Source organism: Ranitomeya variabilis, chromosome 3 (assembly GCF_051348905.1).
Source record: "Ranitomeya variabilis isolate aRanVar5 chromosome 3, aRanVar5.hap1, whole genome shotgun sequence".
In the NCBI taxonomy this organism is placed as follows: Eukaryota; Metazoa; Chordata; class Amphibia; order Anura; family Dendrobatidae; genus Ranitomeya; species Ranitomeya variabilis.
In genome coordinates, this window is record NC_135234.1 from 524,015,948 (window position 1) to 524,037,839 (window position 21,892).

At 43.8% G+C, this 21,892-nt stretch overlaps 1 protein-coding gene across 1 annotated transcript in view; it reads right to left on the minus strand.

Annotated features, from left to right (window-relative positions):
* COL4A2 (collagen type IV alpha 2 chain) overlaps positions 1 to 21,892 on the minus strand; it is a 320,821-nt gene that overhangs the window by 290,533 nt on the left and 8,396 nt on the right. The window contains exon 2 of the mRNA XM_077297013.1: positions 15,159 to 15,250. Coding sequence (XP_077153128.1) covers positions 15,159 to 15,226 — 68 coding nt within the window. The 5' untranslated portion in view covers positions 15,227 to 15,250. The remainder of the gene's footprint in view (positions 1 to 15,158; positions 15,251 to 21,892) is intronic.

Genomic DNA, 21,892 nt, shown 5'->3' on the forward strand with positions numbered 1-21,892 from the left:
ATCACATTTTTCCCACAAAAATCTTTTTTTAGCTCCAAATTTTGTATTTTCACAAGGGTAACAGGTGAAAATGGACCCCAAAATTTGTTGTGCAATTTCTCATGAGTTCACCAAAACACCCATATGTCACTGAAAACTACTTTTGAAGCACAGTGTAAAGCTCAGAAGGGAAGAAACACCATATTACAATGCAGATTTTGCTGCACTTGTATAAGGGTGCCATGTTACACTGGCAGAGCCCCTGAGGTGCCAACAAAGCAAAACCCCCAAAAGTTACATCATTTTACAAACTAAACCACTCAATTAATTCATCTAGGGGTGCAGTGCTTTTATTGACACAACAGGTGTGTCATAGACTTTTATACCATTGAGAAGTGAAGATAAAATAATTTACATCTTTACCACCAAGATTGTGTGTTAGCCCCAAGATTTACATTTTCATACTGGGAAATGGGTAAAAATGTCACTAAAATTTGTCCCCAAATTTCTACTGAAAGTGGCAATACCCAATATGTGGCTGTACAGTACTTCTTAGCCATATGGAGAGACTTGGGAGGGACATAGCGCTATTTGCCTCCTGGAACGCAGATTTTCCTAGACTAGTTGTGGATTCCATATAAAGAGCCCCTAAGTGCTAGAAAAGCAGGATCCCCCCTCAAGTGATCCCATTTTGGAAACTATAACCCTTTGGGAATTTATCTACAGACATCATAATGATTTTGACTTCATGGGTGTTTTCCAGACACAGGCAGCAGTGGATGTTCCTGAATGAAAATTGCAAACTACCGTTGTAGTGACCAGTATATTATGTCCAGCTCATGCTTCTGGAGACATGCACCTGTAACTTGGATGGGCTCTCATCGCTACAGAAATGCCAAACATGTGGGTGCTAAATGTAGTTTAGGCACATTGGGGCTCAGAAGGGAGGGTGGGCATTTGGATTTGGGAGCTGAGAATTTTCTGAATTTCTTTTGGGGGGCGAGGAGCCATTTAGCTTTTCCAGAGCCTTTGTGCTACCAGTAACATGGAAGCACCTATATTTCCATTAACACATGACGGACCTGAGTGAGGGCTTACATTTTTGTGGATTGAGTTGAAGCTTTTATTGGGAACATTACATAACATTTATGATCACATTTATCCTGCGCTCTACACTGAGAACTTACTGTACATCGGGGTTTCCATCTAAATCTCCGAGTGACGTGACAGTTGAAACCCCAGATGGATCCATTCACTATAATGAGGCAGCAGAGTTACTCTGGACTCTGTCTGGCCTCTGATCAGTGGTGTCCTTCTTTTCAGAAGTGCACAAAACTGTGGCTGACGGCACTTTTATGCAATCCTAAAAAGACGGACACCGCTGGATCACAGGTCAGACAGCGTCCACAATGCCTTCATCTGATTATCGTCACCATACAGATGTTTATTATGCCTGTGTTAAATACCTGCTCCAAGGATAACTCACCACTACATTTAAGAGAACGCCATGTTTATATGTGCCAATGATTGGGAATGAAAACGGTCATTCAACCCGTTGACCTGTGTAAATGGACCTTAGCTTGTTTTCACCAGACAACCCTTCTATTACCCATCTACAGGATAGGTGATAACTTGCTGATCAGTGTGGGTCCGAGTCAGACCGAAAGACAGCTGGGACCCTCACTGATCAGCAGATTGGGGAATTTGTAGCCATCGACAGGGCACATTTTTGTCCATTCATTTTCAATGTGGCAGCTGGAAAAAGCCAAATACAACGATCAGGTGCCCCATAGGTAATGAATGGAGCAGGTGTCGAGCACGTGCACTGCCTCGCCATTCTAAGGGAACAGTCAGACGGCAGTGTGGTTCGGACCGGGAGCGGGGCGCAGTGCTTGGACTGGCCGGCAGCTCTCTCCACCGAGCGTGACCGCTTCATGTATTTCTATGCATCTGTCACGTTGTGTTGGGGGAGCCGCCAGCCAGTCCGAGCACTGTGTCCCGATCCCGGATGGATTTATACTTGCGTCTGACTGCACCACAATGGTGGTAAAAATTCCTCTTTCTGCATGCGGATTCCAGTGGTCAGACCGCCACGATCAATAAGTTATCAGCTACCACCTGCTCCCCAACCTCACTAACACGCTCATTCCAGCCCTAACCCATCTCTTCAACCTATCGCTCTCTTCTGGTACCTTCCCCTCTGCCTTCAAACATGTCACCATCACACCCATCCTCAAAAAACTAACCTTGACCCAACTGCTATGCCCAGCTATCGCCCCATATCACTGCTCCCGTTTGCTTCAAAACTCCTTGAGCAGCATGTCCATGCTCAACTTTCTTCCCACCTCTCATCTAACTCTCTCCTTGACAACCTCCAATCTGGCTTCTGCCCCCATCACTCCACCGAAACTGCCCTGACAAAAATGACTAACAACTTAGTCACAGCCAAAGCTAACAGACAGTTCTCCATCCTCCTCCTTCTTGACCTGTCCTCTGCTTTCGACACAGTCGATCACTGCCTACTGCTACAGATTCTTTCTTCCCTTGGCATCAAAGACTTTGCCCTGTCCTGGATTGCCTCATACCTGTCCAACCGCACATTTAGCGTTTCCCACTCCCACACTACCTCCTCATCCCGCCCTCTCTCTGTTGGAGTCCCTCAAGGCTCTGTCCTAGGGCCCCTACTTTTTTCCATCTATACCCTTGGCCTAGGACAACTCATAAAGTCCCATGGCTTCCAGTACCACCTGTATGCAGATGACACTCAGATCTACCTCTCTGGCCCAGATGTCACCTCCCTGTCGTCCAGAATCCCGAAATGTCTGTCAGCCATATCCTCCTTCTTCACCTCTTGCTTCCTAAAACTCAATGTAGACAAAACCGAATTCATCATCTTTCCCCCACCTCACGTATCCCCCCTACCCGATCTATCTATTATGGTAAATGGCATCATGCTCTCTCCCGCACCTGAAATCCACTGCCTCGGGGTAACTCTCGACTCTGCCCTGTCCTTCAAACCTCAGGTCCAAGCTCTTGCCACCTCCTGTCGCCTCCAACTCAAAAATGTTGCCAGAATCCGTTCCTTCCTCAGCCCACAATCTACCAAAACTCTTGTGCATGCCCTCATCATCTCCTGCCTCGATTACTGCAACACCCTCCTCTGTGGCCCCCCAGCTAACTCTCTTGCAATACTCCAGTCTGTCTTCAACTCTGCTGCCTGGCTAATCCACTTCTCTCCTCGCTACTCCCCTGCTTCTCCCCTCTGCAAATCCCTCCACTGGCTTCCAATTCCTCAACGAATCCAGTTCAAACTACTAACACTGATCTACAAAGCCATCCACAACCTGTCCCCTCCCTATATCTCTGAACTAATCTCCCAATATCTTCCCTCACGTAATCTTCGATCCTCCCAAGACAGAACCTGAAAACCCATCTCTTCAGGAAAGCCTACAGCCCACAATAACCGAGCCGCCGCCTCACCAACGCCAGAGCTGCCGCCTCACCACTGCCAGAGCCACCGCCTTAACACCGCCAGAGCCGCCGCCTCACCACCTTCTGTCTCTTCCCCACTATCCCATAGAATGTAAGTCCGCAAGGACAGGGTCCTCTCCCCTCTGTACCAGTCTGTCACTGTAAACCTTTTTACTGTAAACAATATCTATAACCCTGTATGTAACCCCTTTTTCCTGTACAGCACTATGGAATTAATGGTGCTATATTATTATTATTTTATTATTATTGTTTATTTATATAGCACCATTAATTCCATGGTGCTGTACATGAGAAGGGGTTACATCAAAATACAAACATCACTTACAGTAAACAAAACTAACAATGACAGACTGGTACAGCGGGAAGAGGACCCTGCCCTTGCGGGCTTACAATCTACAGTATAAATAAATAATAATAATAATAATCTGCCTCATTATAGGGAATCTTCCGCCGGGTGTTCCGTCTGAATCACCCGGTGTGAGTGCTCAGCGCATGATAAATGTGCGCTGAGCCTTACTGCGATCTTTGGGGGGCAGAATGAAAAAATCAACAGCATGTGAAGAATTGGATTTATTTTTTTTTACGCCATTCCTCATACAGTGTAAGTGATTAGGTGACTTTATTCTTTGGGTCGGTGCGATTACAGAGATACCAGATTTATATCGGGTTTTTATGTTTGGCTGATGTCACACACTAAAAGATGCTTTTTATTGCAAAAACTAGTTTTTGCATCACCATATTTTTAGAGCTATAATTTCTCCATATTTTGGCCCACAGAGTCATGTTATGGCTTGTTTATTGCGGGACAAGCTGACGTTTTTATTGGTACCATTTTCATGCACATGACATTTTTTGATCGCTTATTATTCCGATTTTTGGGAGACGGAATGAATAAAAACCAGCAATTCAGGAATTGCTTTTTGTTTTTTTTATACTGTTCCGTATGTGGTGAAATTGGTAAGACCGCTTTATTCTTTGGATCAGTACGATTACAGTGATACCTCATTTATATCGTTTTTTTATGTTTTGGCACTTTTACGCAATAAAAACTATTCTATAGAAAAAATATTTTTTTTTGCATCGCTTTATTCTGATAGCTATAACTTTTATTTTTCTGCTGATGGAGCTATATGATAGCTTCTTTTTTTGTGGGACAAGATGTCGTTTTCAGTGGTGCCATTTTTATTTACATTAGTCTTTTTGATTGCATTTTATTGCACTTTTTGTCCGGCGGTATGAGGATAGAGCATTGTTTTTGTCTCTCTTTTTTTTTACGGTGTTCACTGAAGGGGTTAACTAGTGGGACAGTTTTATAGAGCTTGTCATTATGGATGCGGCTATACCAAATACGTGTTCTTGTATTTTTTATTTACATAAATAAATTATTTATTGGAAAAATATTTGTTTCTTTTTTTTCCTTTGGGGATTTTTCTGCAGAGCCTCTGATGTGCCTAAACAGTGGAAACCCCCCCAAATGACGCCATTTTGGAAACTACACCTCTTAAGGAATTTACCTAGATGTATGGTGAGTGTCACCCTTGCCGGGGGCGAGCGTGGTTTGTGAACCCATTATGCCACTGGGCTGGGCTTGGCTAGTAGGGGCATAGCTAAGTGTCTACCTGGTGTTCACTGGATCTCCTGATGGTGGAGTCATACTTGAGCTGTAGGTGGCCGCCTGACGGACAGTGCAGACAACGTGGACTTTGGGGACAGGTTCTCGCTCAGACACACAAGTCTCAGGAGACGGGTCAGATACTGTTGGACCGGCTTCAGGGTCATAAATAAACTACACAAGACTACAGGGACAATACTGATTAAGGAAATAACTATATTAAACTAAGGACGGGGAACCTGGCAACAGTTGCACAAACACAAAAACTAAAAAACTATTGGGGAGGGTGACTTTTATACTAGATGCGTCCCAGCTATTGGCTGGGGGCATCTTTGCAGATGAGCGTGCTGCCCCTTAAATAAGGGGAGCACGCCCACTAGGTGCGCTGCTTTAAGCCTATGCGTCGTGCAAAGGATAAGGAGGGGAGGAGCGTGAGGATGCTGCCATGGTGGTGAGCCTGCCGGCCATAGCTGCTACAGTGAGCACCTTGAACATTCAGATGCTTCAAAGAATTTTATACCGTTGAGTCGTGAAAATAAAATATCAAATTTTTCCAAGAAAAATGTTGATTTAGTCCCATTTTATTTTCATAAGGGTAACAAGAGAAAATGCACCATTAAATTTGTTGTGCAATTTCTTCTGAGTACGCGGATACCCCATAAGTGGTGGAAAACTACTGTTTAGCCGCATAGCAGGTAGCAGGGCTCGGAAGGAGCACTGTTTGACTTTTGGAGCACAAAATTGGATGGAATCGATAGCACACGCCATGTTGTGTTTGCAGAGCCCTTGATCAGCCTAAACAGTGGAAAACCATCACAAGTGACCACATTTTGGGAAGTACACCCTTTATGGAATTTATCTAGATGTGTGATGAGCACCTTGAATCCCAAGGTGCTTCACAGAATTTTATAACGTTGAGCTGTGAAATTAGAAAATCACATTTTTCCCACAAAAATGTTACCATAGCCTCCAATTTTTTATTTTCACAAGGGTACCAAGAAAAAATGGACACCAAAATTGTTGTGCAGTTTATCCTGAGTTCGCCAATGCAATGTATGTGGTTGGAACTACTAACTGGACACATTACCAAGCTCCAAAAGGAAGGACTAATGTTTTGGAGGGCAGACTTTGATAGAATGGAAAAATTTATTTTTCACACAAAAATGTTGGTTTAGCACAACATTTTTTCATTTTCAAAAGTTTAGCAAGAGAAAATTGTCCTTAAAATGTGTTGTGCAGTTTCTCCTAAGTACAACAACACCTCATGTGTGGTAGGAAACTACTGTCTGGATACACTGCCGAGCTTCAAAAGGAGGAAGTGACATTTTGGAGTGCAGACTTTGATGGAATGGTTTGCGGGAGTCATGTTACATTTTGAGAAGCCCTGATGTGGCTAAACAGTGGAAACCTCCATAAGTGACCCCATTTTGTAAAGTAGACCCCCTCATGGAATTATCTAGAAGCATATTTATAGTAATGATAATAATGCTTTTTTTTACTGGTGCACAAATTAATAATGTGATGTTATGTGTAAGTTGTGGGGAGTATATCAGGCTATTAAAGGGTGTTGTGTTTAGAGATGAGCGAGTTTGAGCAAGTCAGGGCTTATTCGGCAAGCTATAGCGCTTACCGAATAAGCTGTAGAGGGAACCCGACTTCCTGGATCGCCCCTGGCTGATCAGCTGTTCGGCTCCACAACTGCATGTGTTGCGGCTGTGTGACAGTCATGACACATGCATGGAGAACATGTTTGTTTCTGAGTGCAGGTTTCACAATGGTAAATTTTGTCCTTTCGTATTCCACTCTTACACTGCACTTTTTTTGTGTTGTTCTCTTCCTCGCAGTTTGGGGATCCTCACCAGGGAAATGTTGACTTGGTACAATACAGGCACCATCAGTTTCAGAAGTACTGGAACCCTCGCCTTCCTGACTGTCAAACATTAGCGCCTTAATGACTACCTCCTGAAACTGAAGGAAACTTCCTGCATTGCCTGCACATCGAAACAGCACAAAAGCATTGTACAGTGCCATCTGTACAATGAGCACGGCCAAGTTTTTGTACCAGACTTTTGCTTTTCGCATGGCACTGTATGGTTTGAGGACCTGTTCTGAGAGCTCTACATTGAATTAACTTATTATAACTTATTATAATCCAGGATACAATCTGACTTTGAGACTTTGGTTGTGGCACCTCAGACAGTGACAGTGGAGCTGTTGTCACAGCGTATTGTCATCAAGATAAGGAAAAGATAAAGATAAAGGGATGTCACTACAGGTACCGTCACACTCAGCGACGCTGCAGCGATATAGACAACGAGCCGATCGCTGCAGCGTCGCTGTTTAGGTCGCTGTAGAGACGTCAAACACAGCAGCTCCAGAACGATGCAGGAGCGATCCTGTGACGTAACGGTGACTCACTTATCGTTCTCACAGGTCGTTAGCTCCATGTAAAACATTGCTGGCATAGTTGCTTTTGCTGTCAAACACGACGATATACGCCGCCCTGACGACCAAATAAAGTTCTGGACTTCTAGCTCCGACCAGCGATATCACAGCGGGATCCGGATCGCTGCTGCGTGTCAAACACAACGAGATCGCTAACCAGGACGCTGCAACGTCACGGATCGTTGTCGTTCTCGTTGTAAAGTTGCTGAGTGTGAAGGTACCTTAACACTACGCTGTCCGCTCACCTAATACCCTACCTGTTAAGCAACTTGGAACCAACTATTCTTTTTCTGCAAAACAAAAATGGACGTCACTAACTTTATGAAATCCACTCACCAATGCGCTACCTATGAGGCTACTCGGTACTGTTTTTTTTTGCAAAGCAAAAACACGTCACTAAAACATCCTGCGAAGAAACCAGATTGTATCTTAATTTTCCAGACAACCATGTTTTTGCAAAACCAAAAAAACTGGCTTTTTATCTGTATATTGGCTAGTGAATTTAAGTGTTTATGTCTGGTGGGTCAAGAAGACAGACTTGCCAACTGATATACTATCTAAAATACTGTGTTAGGGTACCGTCTCACAGTGGCACTTTTGTCGCTACGACGGTACGATCCGTGACGTTCCAGCGATATCCATACGATATCGCTGTGTCTGACACGCAGCAGCGATCAGGGACCCCGCTGAGAATCGTACGTCGTAGCAGATCGTTTGGAACTTTTTTTTGTCGCTGGATCTCCCGCTGTCATCGCTGGATCGGTGTGTGTGACACTGATCCAGCGATGCGTTCGCTTGTAACCAGGGTAAACATCGGGTTACTAAGCGCAGGGCCGCGCTTAGCAAACCGATGTTTACCCTGGTTACCATCGTAAATGTAAAAAAAAAAAAACGTACATACTCACATTCCGGTGTCCGTCAGGTCCCTAGCCGTCTGCTTCCCGCACTGACTGACTGCCGGCCGGAAAGTAAAAGCAGAGCACAGCGGTGACGTCACCGCTGTGCTCTGCTTTCACTTTACGGCCGGCAGTCAGTCAGTGCGGGAAGCAGACGGCTAGGGACCTGATGGACACCGGAATATGAGTATGTACTGTTTGTTTTTTTTTACATTTACGATGGTAACCAGGGTAAACATCGGGTTACTAAGCGCGGCCCTGCGCTAAGTAACCCGATGTTTACCCTGGTTACCCGGGGACTTCGGCATCGTTGGTCGCTGGAGAGCTGTCTGTGTGACAGCTCTCCAGCGACCACACAACGACTTACCAACGATCACGGCCAGGTCGTATCGCTGGTCGTGATCGTTGGTAAATCGTTTTGTGTAACGGTACCCTAAGTCTGTAATAGTGACTGTACATTGAGTGTGTTAAGCTTTGATTATTGATGTGTGCTTATATGCTAATAGTGCTACTTAATCCCATCACCATTGTTTACCTTATCTTGATGTTGGACTGAAAGACCCTGGGTAATTCTAAAAATAGCTTACATGCCTTGGGTATAAAAAGACTCAGAGATCACATCCTAGAGTCGGAAGTAACACAGAGCTACCAGCCGGACATTCTGAAAACCACCCAGCAGACAAGATAAAGGACTAGAGCCAATTAATCATGGCACCATCACGAGGGACATTGATCTATGATTCTATAGGAAACACCCTAGGGGTTTTCGTCTCTGCTTAGAAGGACACAGATCTGATCCAGTGACCATCTCTGAACCATGGATATGTTTGGAGAAAGCCAGGTTTGGGACCCGCTGGTCGCCTGGTTCCATGGAGATGGTCAGATAAGCCAGGTGGTGACTCTCGTGTCAACTGGCTTTGGACCTTGTATGGACTCTATGGACAGTTCTTGGTTATCTCCCTATGTTTGTCGTTACCTCTTCTCTATGCGTGCATCCACAGATGGAGTAGCGACCCTGGGAGCTCTGACATCATGTCAACTGGCTTTGGACCTTGTATGGACTCTATGGACAGTTCTTCGTCATCTCCCTATGCTTGCCGTTACCTCTTCTCTGTGCGTGCATCCACAGGTGGAATAGCGACCCTGGGAGCTCTGACATCATGTCATACTGGAAATACGTGGAGAGGCAGTGATCTTTTATATGCGCCCATGTAACCAAGCAATTCCAGCCATGGTGGGATTGTTCTGTTTGCTATTGTGTGTTGTGGTTCAATAAAGTATTGCCACACTGTTTTACCTTAACCCTGTGTTGTCTGTGTAGTGTATTGCCCACTGGGAGATAGAACGGGCGTTCAATGGTATGAGCCGTGGTCCATGCAGTCTTGCTAAAGACAGCCGGGCCAACGGACAAGAGCAACCACTGACCCCGTTTCTCCACACATCCGTTGCCCTAATTTTCTAACTCCTTACCTATAAAGCTACTCAGTACTACTATTATTTTTTTCTAAAAAAAAAAACTGGACATCAAAAACACTGAAACATCCGCTACTCCACTTGCAGAAAAAAAAAAAAGCAGCAATACTGATTAGAGAACTGTGACCGTGAAAAGTGCACGTTAGTGTTGCAAAAAAATCTGTGCCAAAATCTGAGAGTGAATGCTCAGTGGGAAATGCAATTGGGGTGTGCATGCAGGACTCCCCCCAAAAAAGTGCATAAAAAATGCAATAGGGAAGTGGGGGAATGGAGTTAGGGGGGATGGGCTGTATTGGGGGGAGCTGGAACAGGGAACTGCTGCTGCAGTGATCACAGATCAGTCATGCAGCATACAGCACAGCAAACAGCACAACACAGAAGATCACAGGAGATGCAGTTGGATCGCACTGGCCACCAATGAAGTATTTCTCTCAGGTAAACAGAGGGGGTCTTCAACCCTCTGCATGCCAGATATAAGGGAAATATGACATGTAGAGTGGCGATCATCATTTTACATCAACCCTTGTGGCGCTGATTAGGAAGTAAATATTGATCAGCCTATGGGCGACAAAAGAGTTAACAAGCAGAGGTGATGTCATGATCACCCCATCCATTTTGACTGCTGTGATTGGAGCTATCTCATACAGCAACAATCACAGCATGCCACATTAGTTTTTTTTACAATTTTATTGTAAAATGCTGTGATTGGCTGGAATTGATCAGGCTATAACAGCGAATGCAACAACAGCCATCTGTACTCCGCCACGATGAAGCGTGGTGCCAGAACTTGCCATGTCAAGTGGTGCTGTGGGCAGTGTCTGACCCTTGCAAATGAGGAAAACGGAGAACATATTACCTTAAAGGCGAACAAGATGGCAGACAACGGCACAAACTCCAAGTTAGCGGACAGCAGCGTCAGTCCCAAGATGGCAACGGCTGGTGGTCCGAAGCATTGTTGTCCACTCCAACAATATGCATTGTTGGAGTGGACAACATCTGAAGGTGCGATGATGAAGTGCCCATCCTACCGGACTGATAACCTCAAGGAAGAGGTGTGCCAGAGCCAAGGTCCGATCCAGAAGAGGTGGAGTGTCGCAGAAGGAGGTGCGGTCCAGCAAGCAAGATGACCCATTGGGTGAGAAAAATCAAGTGAAGTAGGTGTGATTGGAGGTGGATTCACGGGGAATGACAGAAGAGGTGGCAGCTGAATCACTAGTACGGCCCCGGAAGGACGGAGCAAATCAGGCGAAAAGGGAGCGGTGAGTAACTGTCCGACACCATTTTGCTTACATTTTGGAGCATGTAAGCAGCAGAATAGAAGAAATGGAGGTATCCTCTGGCATGTGAAACTGTAGGCCAGGCAATGCCACTATCGATATCAGTTTAGTGTCAGATGAGAAGTTGAGGGCCCTGTGGGAGAAAATGCTGAAGAGAGGGAAGATCTGAAACCTGCCCCTTGTGTTCCCCAAAGAGGGATCGGCCCAAGACGCTCAACTGGACCCCTTTGAGGACGAAATCAAAGGGAATCCTATGGTCACGGAAGATGACAGGAGACATAGAGGAGATAATGAGAGAGGACGTGCTGACCCGGGAGTGGCTTAGGCCTTGAAGCAAGCTTTGTTCGAAGAACAGTGCACTGAGGGCCATGTGATCAATTTTAATTGTTCTGTAAAGTGTGGTGCCGCAAAGGCTGGTACGTGCTGGGGGGTAATTGACTAGAGAAGACACTGAAAAGTGGGAGGAGGAGGCTGACTTTGAAAGACACCAGCACCAGCGCTGTACTCCGCCATTGGAACCCAATTTCCCAGGAACAGAAGTAGGACACGCAAGAGCGCCACAAAGAGGATGAGGATACCCAGACCGTTCGGGCCGAGGAAGAGGAGAAGGAACATCCTGGTGCCAAAATATCTCATGTGGTTGGTTTTGGTTCTAATATTTGCTTTTCGGGGAACACCTCAGCACAGGTGTTCATAACGGGGACATGACTGCTTCAGGATTACTACTGTAGGCAGCAGTATCCTGATCAGCTGTGGAGGTGGAACTGAACTCCATCTCCTGACTCCTGGGCAGCCTGGAAAAAGAAGAACCTGTGAAGGTAATTGACATTTCTAGGTCTGTTACAGGTTCTTCTTAAAAGCTGTCTTCTCTAAGGCTTATTCTTCTACTACGGTATAGAGCAAGTCAGGGTGAGTAGGGCTCAGGGGACTCCAACTGCTAAAGTAGTTCCCTCTCAGTTGTGCAAAGTTTGCAGCCTGTTGCTGTGTTAGGTCTAGGGTCCCAGTTAAAGGGACATTGACACTTGTTCCAGGGTCCCAATCCAGTTGGACCAGAGTCCAAATGACTCTGAAAAGAAGAGAGAAGTCAGTTTTCAGGAGAACAGAGTGAATTTGACAGTTAACTAAGTTTTCAATTTAAATGTGTGTTATGCTTTTTTTTTCTCCAGTTCAGTATGGTTGAGGATGACCATCATATGCTGTGGGGGTATGTGAGAGGGTGAGCAGTAGCTCAAGAAGACATTGTGTCAATTGAATTTGCTAAAGGTGTTGTTATTTGCATAATTTGCCTTCAAGCTATTTTGTATCATAGCACAGAAAAAAATCTGCCTTAAGCAGATATTGATATGCAGTACCACTTTTATCTATATCTACAAGCCTACAGGAACACTTCAAATATTCAGTAGATCTAAATTTATATTAGTATTGATGTATTGATCAGTAGTATTGATGTTCCAGATACCAATAAACATTCATTTATGCCCCAAAGAGAAAAATGAAGGTGCATCTTATAGTCCGAATGTAGCTTACTGATAGGCTGCGGAAGTGGTGGAGCAGGGTCGCCATTGTAGGAAGCCAGTGGCAGCAGCAGTGGGGCCATGCTGCTGGCCCTGAACTAGGAGGGGGTGTCCCGAGGAAGAGCGCAGTTCCTGCTGCGCAGACTGACGTCACGGTGGACTTCTGAAAAATGGCACTGGTTGTCGGTGCATGTGCAGATGTAGATCTCAGCTCAATGTCAAGATCTCAATCTGTGCATGCGCCAACATCTGCTGCCATTTTACTGAAGACTGCCAGGAGATCAATGTGCACAGCGGGCCTCCTGCCTCACAATAATGGGACACCCCCTCTTCCTAGTCCAGAGCCCGCTGCCTACCCCCCGTAAGCTACATGTAAGACACACCTGTAATGCCTGACATGCCTGATCCTGATGACAGGATAAAAATATTTTTTTTTCCTATTTTCTTCCTCTAAACTTAGGGTGCGTATTATGGTCCGGTGCTTCTTATAGTCTGAAAAATAGAGTACATTTTTGGGGTCACTGTAACAAGCGATCAAAACGTCTCAACTATCCCAAATGGGTATCAATAAAAACATTGTCTCACCCCACAAAAAATAAGCCATCACACAGCTACATCGACCAAAAAATGAAAAATCTGGACACGTTTGGTATTGTCATAATCGTAACGATGAGCAGAATCATAATGTGAAGTCATTTTTACCGCAAAATGTACACCGCAAACACAATTCCCAAAAAACAATGTCAGAATTGCGTGTTTTTTTCACAATTTTTTCCCACTTGCAATTTTGTTCCCATTTTCCAGTACACTATGTAGTAAAATGAAAGGTGTTATGCAAAAGTACAACTCGTCCCGCAAATAACAAGCTCTCATATGTCTATATGGACAGAAAAATAAAAGTTAGCTCTGTGAAGAAGGGTAGCATAAAACAACAACGAAATGATGGAAATTAACCCAGTCGTGAAGGGGTTAACCTGGAGATATTGTGTGAATAGCGTTCTGAAGCTGCACGGAGCCCACACTGAGAGCCCTGCTGCTTGGAGGAAATTAACTTAATTCTTACCGATGCAAAAAACTTGCATATTTTGGTATTTTTACATCAGTCTCCACCAGCCCCACTAATTTTATGAAAAGTAAGCAGAGCTTTTCGGGGCCCATGCAACAAATTTATCATAGTTTACACCATAAATGGTGGCATAAATTATGGCAGCAGAAAAATGTACGAAAATCATGAAGAAGTACGCTTATCTTAAAAAATGTGGTGCATCTTAACCCAGTGCACTCTTCATCAAGAACAGTGTACAAAATGCCAGTCTGGATGAATCGGGGTCGTTGTCTGCAAGTTTGCTAGCTCACATTATACTCACCACTTCATGACTAACTCTTCTCCTATGTCAAAAAGATTGCTTTCTTGAAACTGTGCAGATTTTGCTTTGATCACAGGACTTTATTAGAGAGCAAGTTCTTTTTAGAGATTCTCTCTCATTAGGAGTACATTCACCCAAATGTATTTTCGGTCTGAGACTTGACCATGATAAAAACTGAGCTCAAAAGGATAACAGTAGGACCAATGTTATTCAATTGGGCTTTTCAAATGACATACCAAATGTTCACTGGCAAATATATTGCATTAGTCACAAGTCTCTTCTGTATTTTGGATGACACTTGCCTATTCAAGTCCATAGGTGTACAAAAAAACTTTATCCAGCACCAATCATTCGCATAGCATCCAATCTTTACAGATAGATTGCAGTTATTAACATAAGAAACTAAGTTTGGTCTTGTAAATATAATTAAAAACTGATGTATAAAAACAGATGCCCTACTGCCACAGGGATATCAATATAGATGAAATATTGTACGTTTGCACGTGGGTACTTAGCTTAAAGTCAAGTTAAGGGCTTTAGTCATTTTCGTCTGTCTTACTCTGCCCTATATACAAATGTGCAGCACAGAATACTTAATTTTAATTCTATATTATACAGTTAGATTTTTGCATGAATAGTTTTTAGGAGGTTCATCAAAGGTATGTCTTTGATATCAATCCTAAAATAATTCTGACAAGAAAATACATATTTTGTGTAAAATTAGGTTTCCTTCATCTAGAACCATAAACTAGTATAACGTAAACGTAATAAAGAGCATCTGCAGCAGGCATTTACTCTTAAATAGCACTGTACCTTATAGCAACAATGAGATTTTTATTAGTGGACTGAAGAGACCTATAACACCACCAGAAACACACTGGACTGGCAGATTGCATAACTTATGGGTATACAGTTTTACTCACTATTATAACAATTTATTTTTGAGTACCAAGAGATAATAATTAGCAGCACATAACTAAGCGCATTATAAACATTCCTATTTCAAGATTTAATGTATTCTTAAAAACAATGCTTTAGCAGGGAAGAACTCTTACATGTTGTAAGTGTGTAACTCAGATTACTTGCCCAGCAGCTGTACTTACCATGACACACTCTTCTTCCATTGCTGATGGTTTCTATGACATCTTGTAATGCCTTCGGTGACCACCATCCTGGCTACTTTTACCCAGGCTATCTATTAAAAGAAACAGGAAAAAGGTAAAACGCACTGACATTGCTCAAAACCTTTAATTATATAAAGTTAACATAATTGCAAATATTCACATAACCCATGAAAAGCAGTCTGATGCCTCAAGTGACTATATTACAGCTACATTTTATCATTCGCATTGAAACTCCAAAATCTGAAAGCCCCCATGGTTTTAGTGAATCAAACTTCAATAAATGTTTAGTTATGCCGTATTCAGGCATTCGTTTGTTGCTGTCCAAGTACAAACTACAATGCACTGACCGGCCTGGTGGTCGCTGACCTTAACTTGAAAGTCTCATACATGACTTTGAAGCTGTTGAGTTTGGGATCTGTGAATATGACCTAAATCTGTATATTATATGGAAATAGCCAGGCACATTTGTAGAACATAATTTGCTGTTTCTATAACTCACAAAGAAGTGTTAGAGGTGAGCGCAAACATGACCAGCTCTCCATTGTGGCACTCTGGCCACCTAAATAGCAGGAAATTTGTGAGAAGACCCATGTTCTTGACATAGATGTGGACTCTCAGTATATGACTTGCACCTATCAGACATTAATGTTAAAAACTAAATATGTCATAAATGTCTATGATCGGATTAGGAATATATGGGCATGAAAGTTATTTTTTCAGCCAAGTTATTCAAGACGATGGTACAAGGGTAACAGGACAAAATTGACCCCAAAATATGTTGTGCAATTTTTCCCGAATAAGCCGATACCCCATATCTGATGCAAAACTACTGCTTGGGCACATGACAGGGCTTGGAAGAGAAGGAGCGTTATTTGGCTTTTGGAGTGCAAAATTGTCTGGAATAAATAGCAGGAGCCATGTCGCCTTTGCAGAGCCCCTGATGAGCCAAAACAGTGGAAACCCCCTACAAGTGACGCCATTTTGGAAACTAAGCCCTTCAAGGAATTTATCTAGGGGTGTAATGAGCATTTTTCACAGAATTTTAAAACATTGGACAGTGAAAATTAAAAATAATTTTGTTTTAGCCGCAATTTTTTCATTTTCACAAGGGCAACAGGAGAAAATGGACCAAACAATTTGTTGTGCAATTTTTCCTGAGTATGCTGATATCCCATAAGTGATGGAAAACTACTGTTTGGATGCATGGCAGGGCTTGGAAGGGAAGAAGCGCCATTTTACTTTTGAAGTGTAAAACTGTCTGGAATAGATTATGGACGCCATGTCGCATCTGGAGAACCGCCAAGGTTCCAGAACAGCAGAAACTCCCACAATTGACCCCATTTAGGAAACTACATCTGTTTGAAGAATTTTAAACCCACAGGTATTTCACAGAATTGTATAAAATTGGGCATTGAAAGTTAAAAGTTAAATTTTTTCTACTAAAAAGTTGTTATAACCTCAAGTTTTTAATTTTCAAAGGGATAAAGGAGAAAATGTACCACAAAATTTGTTACACAATGTCTCCTGAGTACGTCAATGCCCCATATGTTTTCAACAATTACTTTAGGCACAGTGCAAAGCTCAGAAGGGAAGGAGCGCCATATCGGAGTGCAGATGTGCCTGAAATGGTACAGGACAGCAGTACCCCCCATAAGCGACCCCACATTTTACAAACTACACCCCTTAATGAAATTATCTAGGGGTACACTTAGCATACTGACACTACGTGTTTCATAAAATGTTATATAATTGAGTGGTGAAAAACAAATTACATTTTTACCACTATAATGTTGTTTTAGACCCAGATTTTACATTTTCAAAAGGGAAAAATTACCACATAATTTGTTACACAATTTCTCGTGAACGTGTCAATACCCCATATGTGGCTGTAAGTACTGTTTGGTCACACGGCGAGACTGGGGAGGGAAGTAGAGCTATTTGGAGAACAAATTTCGTATAATAATTTGTGGACTCCACATACAGAGCTCTAAAGTGCCAGAAAAGCAGAATCCCCCCTCAAGTGTAAATGTAAATCTGCCAGTGTAATGCCCAGTACATTGCACCCAGCTTGTGCTTCTGGAGACATACACCTGGTAAATTAGTGGGCTTCTCGCTACAGTAATGTCAAACATGTGGATGTTAACGCCGGTTTAGGCACACTGTGGGGCTCAGGAGGAAGGGGCATTTGGATTTCGAAGTGCAGATTTCACTGGATTTTTATTTTGATGGGAGCCATGTTACTTTTCCAGAGCTTTTGAGCTACCAGTAATTTGGACATCCCCTATATTTATATTAATATATGATGAACATGAGTGAGGATTTGTTTCTTGTGGGTTGAGTAGAAGCTTTTATTGGTGGCATTTTGGGGAACAGAACATTTTGGATCACATTGATTATGTGCTCAACAGTGAGCACTTAAATCGGAGTTACCATCTAAATCTACAAAATATGTGATTCGGATGAAACCCTTGAGAAATCCACTCACTAATGAGGCATAGTCACAAAGGTTTCAAAAGACAACATACACATGTAAGGTGAATCATTATAATAATATGAAAATAATATATGCATAGAAGGCAGATGCCGAAAAGCGCGTTGGGGTGGACACATCCCTGGGACTGACTTGGACCCTTCTCCCCTCCATCTTCTACCAGGCACTATACCATAGAATAAATATGCACCATCAAAAACACCATTAGTACTAGGTAGCTCTATCATCCAGTGGATAGGCCAAATAGCACCAAAAGTAGGATACTCCAAAATACAGCTACAAAAAACAAAAAAACGGAGTATAGTGTTGTGAATTTGCTTTTTGCTCCCTCTAGTGGTTACTAGTTTTTTGACTCTGGTTTTTCTGTCATTCCTTTTATCCGCACCTGGGTCGTTAGTTAGGGGTGTTGCTATATAAGCTCCCTGGACCTTCAGTTCAATGCCTGGCAACGTAGTTATCAGAGCTAGTCTGCTGTGCTCTTGTCTACTGATCCTGGTTCCAGTTATATCAGCTAAGTCTGCCTTTTGCTTTTTGCTATTTGTTTTGGTTTTGTATTTTTGTCCAGCTTGTTCCAAATCTATATCCTGACCTTTGCTGGAAGCTCTAGGGGGCTGGTGTTCTCCCCCCGGACCGTTAGACGGTTCGGGGGTTCTTGAATTTCCAGTGTGGATTTTGATAGGGTTTTTGTTGACCATATAAGTTACCTTTCTTTATTCTGCTATCAGTAAGCGGGCCTCTCTGTGCTAAACCTGGTTCATTTCTGTGTTTGTCATTTCCTCTTACCTCACCATCATTATTTGTGGGGGGCTTCTATCCAGCTTTGGGGTCCCCTTCTCTGGAGGCAAGAAAGGTCTTTGTTTTCCTCTACTAGGGGTAGCTAGATTCTCCGGCTGGCGCGTGTCATCTAGAATCAACGTAGGAATGATCCCCGGCTACTTCTAGTGTTGGCATTAGGAGTAGATATATGGTCAACCCAGTTACCACTGCCCTATGAGCTGGATTTTTGTATTCTGCAGACTTCCACGTTCCTCTGAGACCCTCGCCATTGGGGTCATAACAGTTTGCCAGGCCCGTATTAAATGTTTAATGCATTGCAGAAGAGGGATTATAAGAAAGAAGATTCTGAGTTTTTTTTTTTTTTTTTTTTTCTTCTTCCCCTTTACCTCAGAGTGGCTATGCTTGCTGCAGACATGAATGTCCAGACCTTGATTACAAGTGTGGACCAGCTGGCTACTCGTGTGCAGGGCATACAAGACTATGTTATCAGAAATCCTAGGTCAGAACCTAAAATACCGATTCCTGAACTGTTTTCCGGAGACAGGTTTAAGTTTAGGAATTTCGTGAATAATTGTAAATTGTTTTTGTCCCTGAGACCCTGTTCATCTGGAGATTCTGCTCAGCAAGTAAAAATTGTTATTTCGTTCTTACGGGGCGACCCTCAGGATTGGGCTTTTTCGCTGGCGCCAGGAGATCCGGCATTGGCTGATCTTGATGCGTTTTTTCTGGCGCTCGGTTTACTTTATGAGGAACCCAATCTTGAGATTCAGGCAGAAAAGGCCTTGCTGGCTATGTCTCAGGGGCAGGACGAGGCTGAAGTTTATTGCCAAAAATTTCGGAAATGGTCCGTGCTGACACATTGGAACGAGTGTGCACTGGCCGCTAATTTTAGAAATGGCCTTTCTGAAGCCATTAAGAATGTTATGGTGGGTTTTCCCATTCCCACAGGTCTGAATGATACTATGGCACTGGCTATTCAAATTGACCGGCGGTTGCGGGAGCGCAAAACCGCAAATTCCCTCATGGTGTTGTCTGAACAGACACCTAAATCGGTGCAATGTGATAGAAAAACCGCAAATTCCCTCATGGTGTTGTCTGAACAGACACCTGATTTAATGCAATGTGATAGAATCCTGACTAGAAATGAGCGGAAAATTCATAGACGCCGGAATGGCTTGTGCTACTACTGTGGTGATTCTACACATGTTATCTCAGCATGCTCTAAACGTATAGCTAAGGTTGTTAGTCCTGTCACCGTTGGTAATTTGCAACCTAAATTTATTCTGTCTGTAACTTTGATTTGCTCACTGTCATCTTATCCTGTCATGGCGTTTGTAGATTCAGGTGCTGCCCTGAGTCTCATGGATCTCTCATTTGCTAAGCGCTGTGGTTTTACTCTTGAACCATTAGAAAATCCTATTCCTCTTAGGGGTATTGATGCTACACCATTGGCAGCAAATAAACCGCAGTATTGGACACAGGTTACCATGTGCATGACTCCTGAACACCGCGAGGTGATACGTTTCCTGGTTTTACATAAAATGCATGATTTGGTTGTTTTAGGGCTGCCATGGTTACAGACCCATAATCCAGTCCTGGACTGGAAGGCTATGTCAGTCTCAAGTTGGGGCTGTCGTGGTATTCATGGGGATTCCCTGCCTGTGTCTATTGCTTCTTCTACGCCTTCGGAAGTTCCGGAGTATTTGTCTGATTATCAGGATGTCTTCAGTGAGTCTGAGTCCAGTGCACTGCCTCCTCATAGGGACTGTGACTGTGCTATAGATTTGATCCCAGGCAGTAAATTTCCTAAGGGAAGACTGTTTAATCTGTCGGTACCTGAACATACCGCTATGCGTTCATATATCAAGGAGTCTCTGGAGAAGGGACATATTCGTCCGTCTTCTTCCCCTCTTGGTGCGGGATTCTTTTTTGTGGCAAAAAAGGACGGATCTTTGAGACCTTGTATTGATTATCGGCTTTTAAATAAGATCACTGTCAAATTTCAGTATCCTTTACCGCTGTTGTCTGACTTGTTTGCCCGGATTAAGGGTGCCAAGTGGTTCACCAAGATAGACCTTCGTGGTGCGTACAACCTTGTGCGCATTAAGCAAGGTGATGAATGGAAAACCGCATTCAATACGCCCGAAGGTCATTTTGAGTACTTGGTGATGCCTTTTGGGCTCTCCAATGCGCCTTCAGTTTTTCAGTCCTTTATGCATGACATTTTCCGGAAGTATCTGGATAAATTTTTGATTGTTTATCTGGATGATATTTTGGTTTTTTCTGATAATTGGGATTCGCATGTGGAGCAGGTCAGGTTGGTCTTTAAAATTTTGCGTGAAAATTCTTTGTTTGTCAAGGGCTCAAAGTGTCTCTTTGGTGTGCAGAAGGTTCCCTTTTTGGGGTTCATTTTTTCCCCTTCTGCTGTGGAGATGGACCCAGTCAAGGTCCGAGCTATTCTTGATTTGACTCAGCCCTCGTCAGTTGAGTCTTCAGAAGTTCTTGGGCTTCGCTAACTTCTACCGTCGTTTTATCGCTAATTTTTCTAGCATTGTGAAACCTTTGACGGATATGACCAAGAAGGGCTCCGATGTAGCTAACTGGGCTCCTGCTGCCGTGGAGGCTTTCCAGGAGTTGAAACACCGGTTTACTTCGGCGCCTGTTTTGTGCCAGCCTGACGTCTCACTTCCCTTTCAGGTTGAGGTGGATGCTTCGGAGATTGGGGCAGGGGCCGTTTTGTCGCAGAGAGGCCCTGGTTGCTCTGTTATGAAGCCTTGTGCCTTTTTCTCTAGGAAGTTTTCGCCTGCCGAGCGAAATTATGATGTGGGCAATCGGGAGTTGTTGGCCATGAAATGGGCATTTGAGGAGTGGCGTCATTGGCTCGAGGGTGCTAAGCATCGTGTGGTGGTCTTGACTGATCACAAAAATCTGATGTATCTCGAGTCTGCTAAACGCCTTAATCCGAGACAGGCCCGCTGGTCATTGTTTTTCTCCCGCTTTGATTTTGTTGTCTCGTATTTACCAGGTTCAAAGAATGTGAAGGCCGATGCTCTTTCTAGGAGCTTTGTGCCTGATGCTCCTGGAGTCGCTGATCCTGTTGGTATTCTTAAAGATGGAGTTATCTTGTCAGCTATTTCTCCGGATCTGCGACGTGTGTTGCAGAGATTTCAGGCTGATAGGCCTGAGTCTTGTCCACCTGACAGACTGTTTGTTCCGGATAAGTGGACCAGCAGAGTAATTTCCGAGGTTCATTCCTCGGTGTTGGCAGGTCACCCGGGAATTTTTGGCACCAGAGATCTGGTGGCCAGGTCCTTTTGGTGGCCTTCCTTGTCAAGGGATGTGCGGTCATTTGTGCAGTCCTGTGGGACTTGTGCTCGAGCTAAGCCTTGCTGTTCTCGTGCCAGCGGTTTGCTCTTGCCCTTGCCTGTCCCGAAGAGACCTTGGA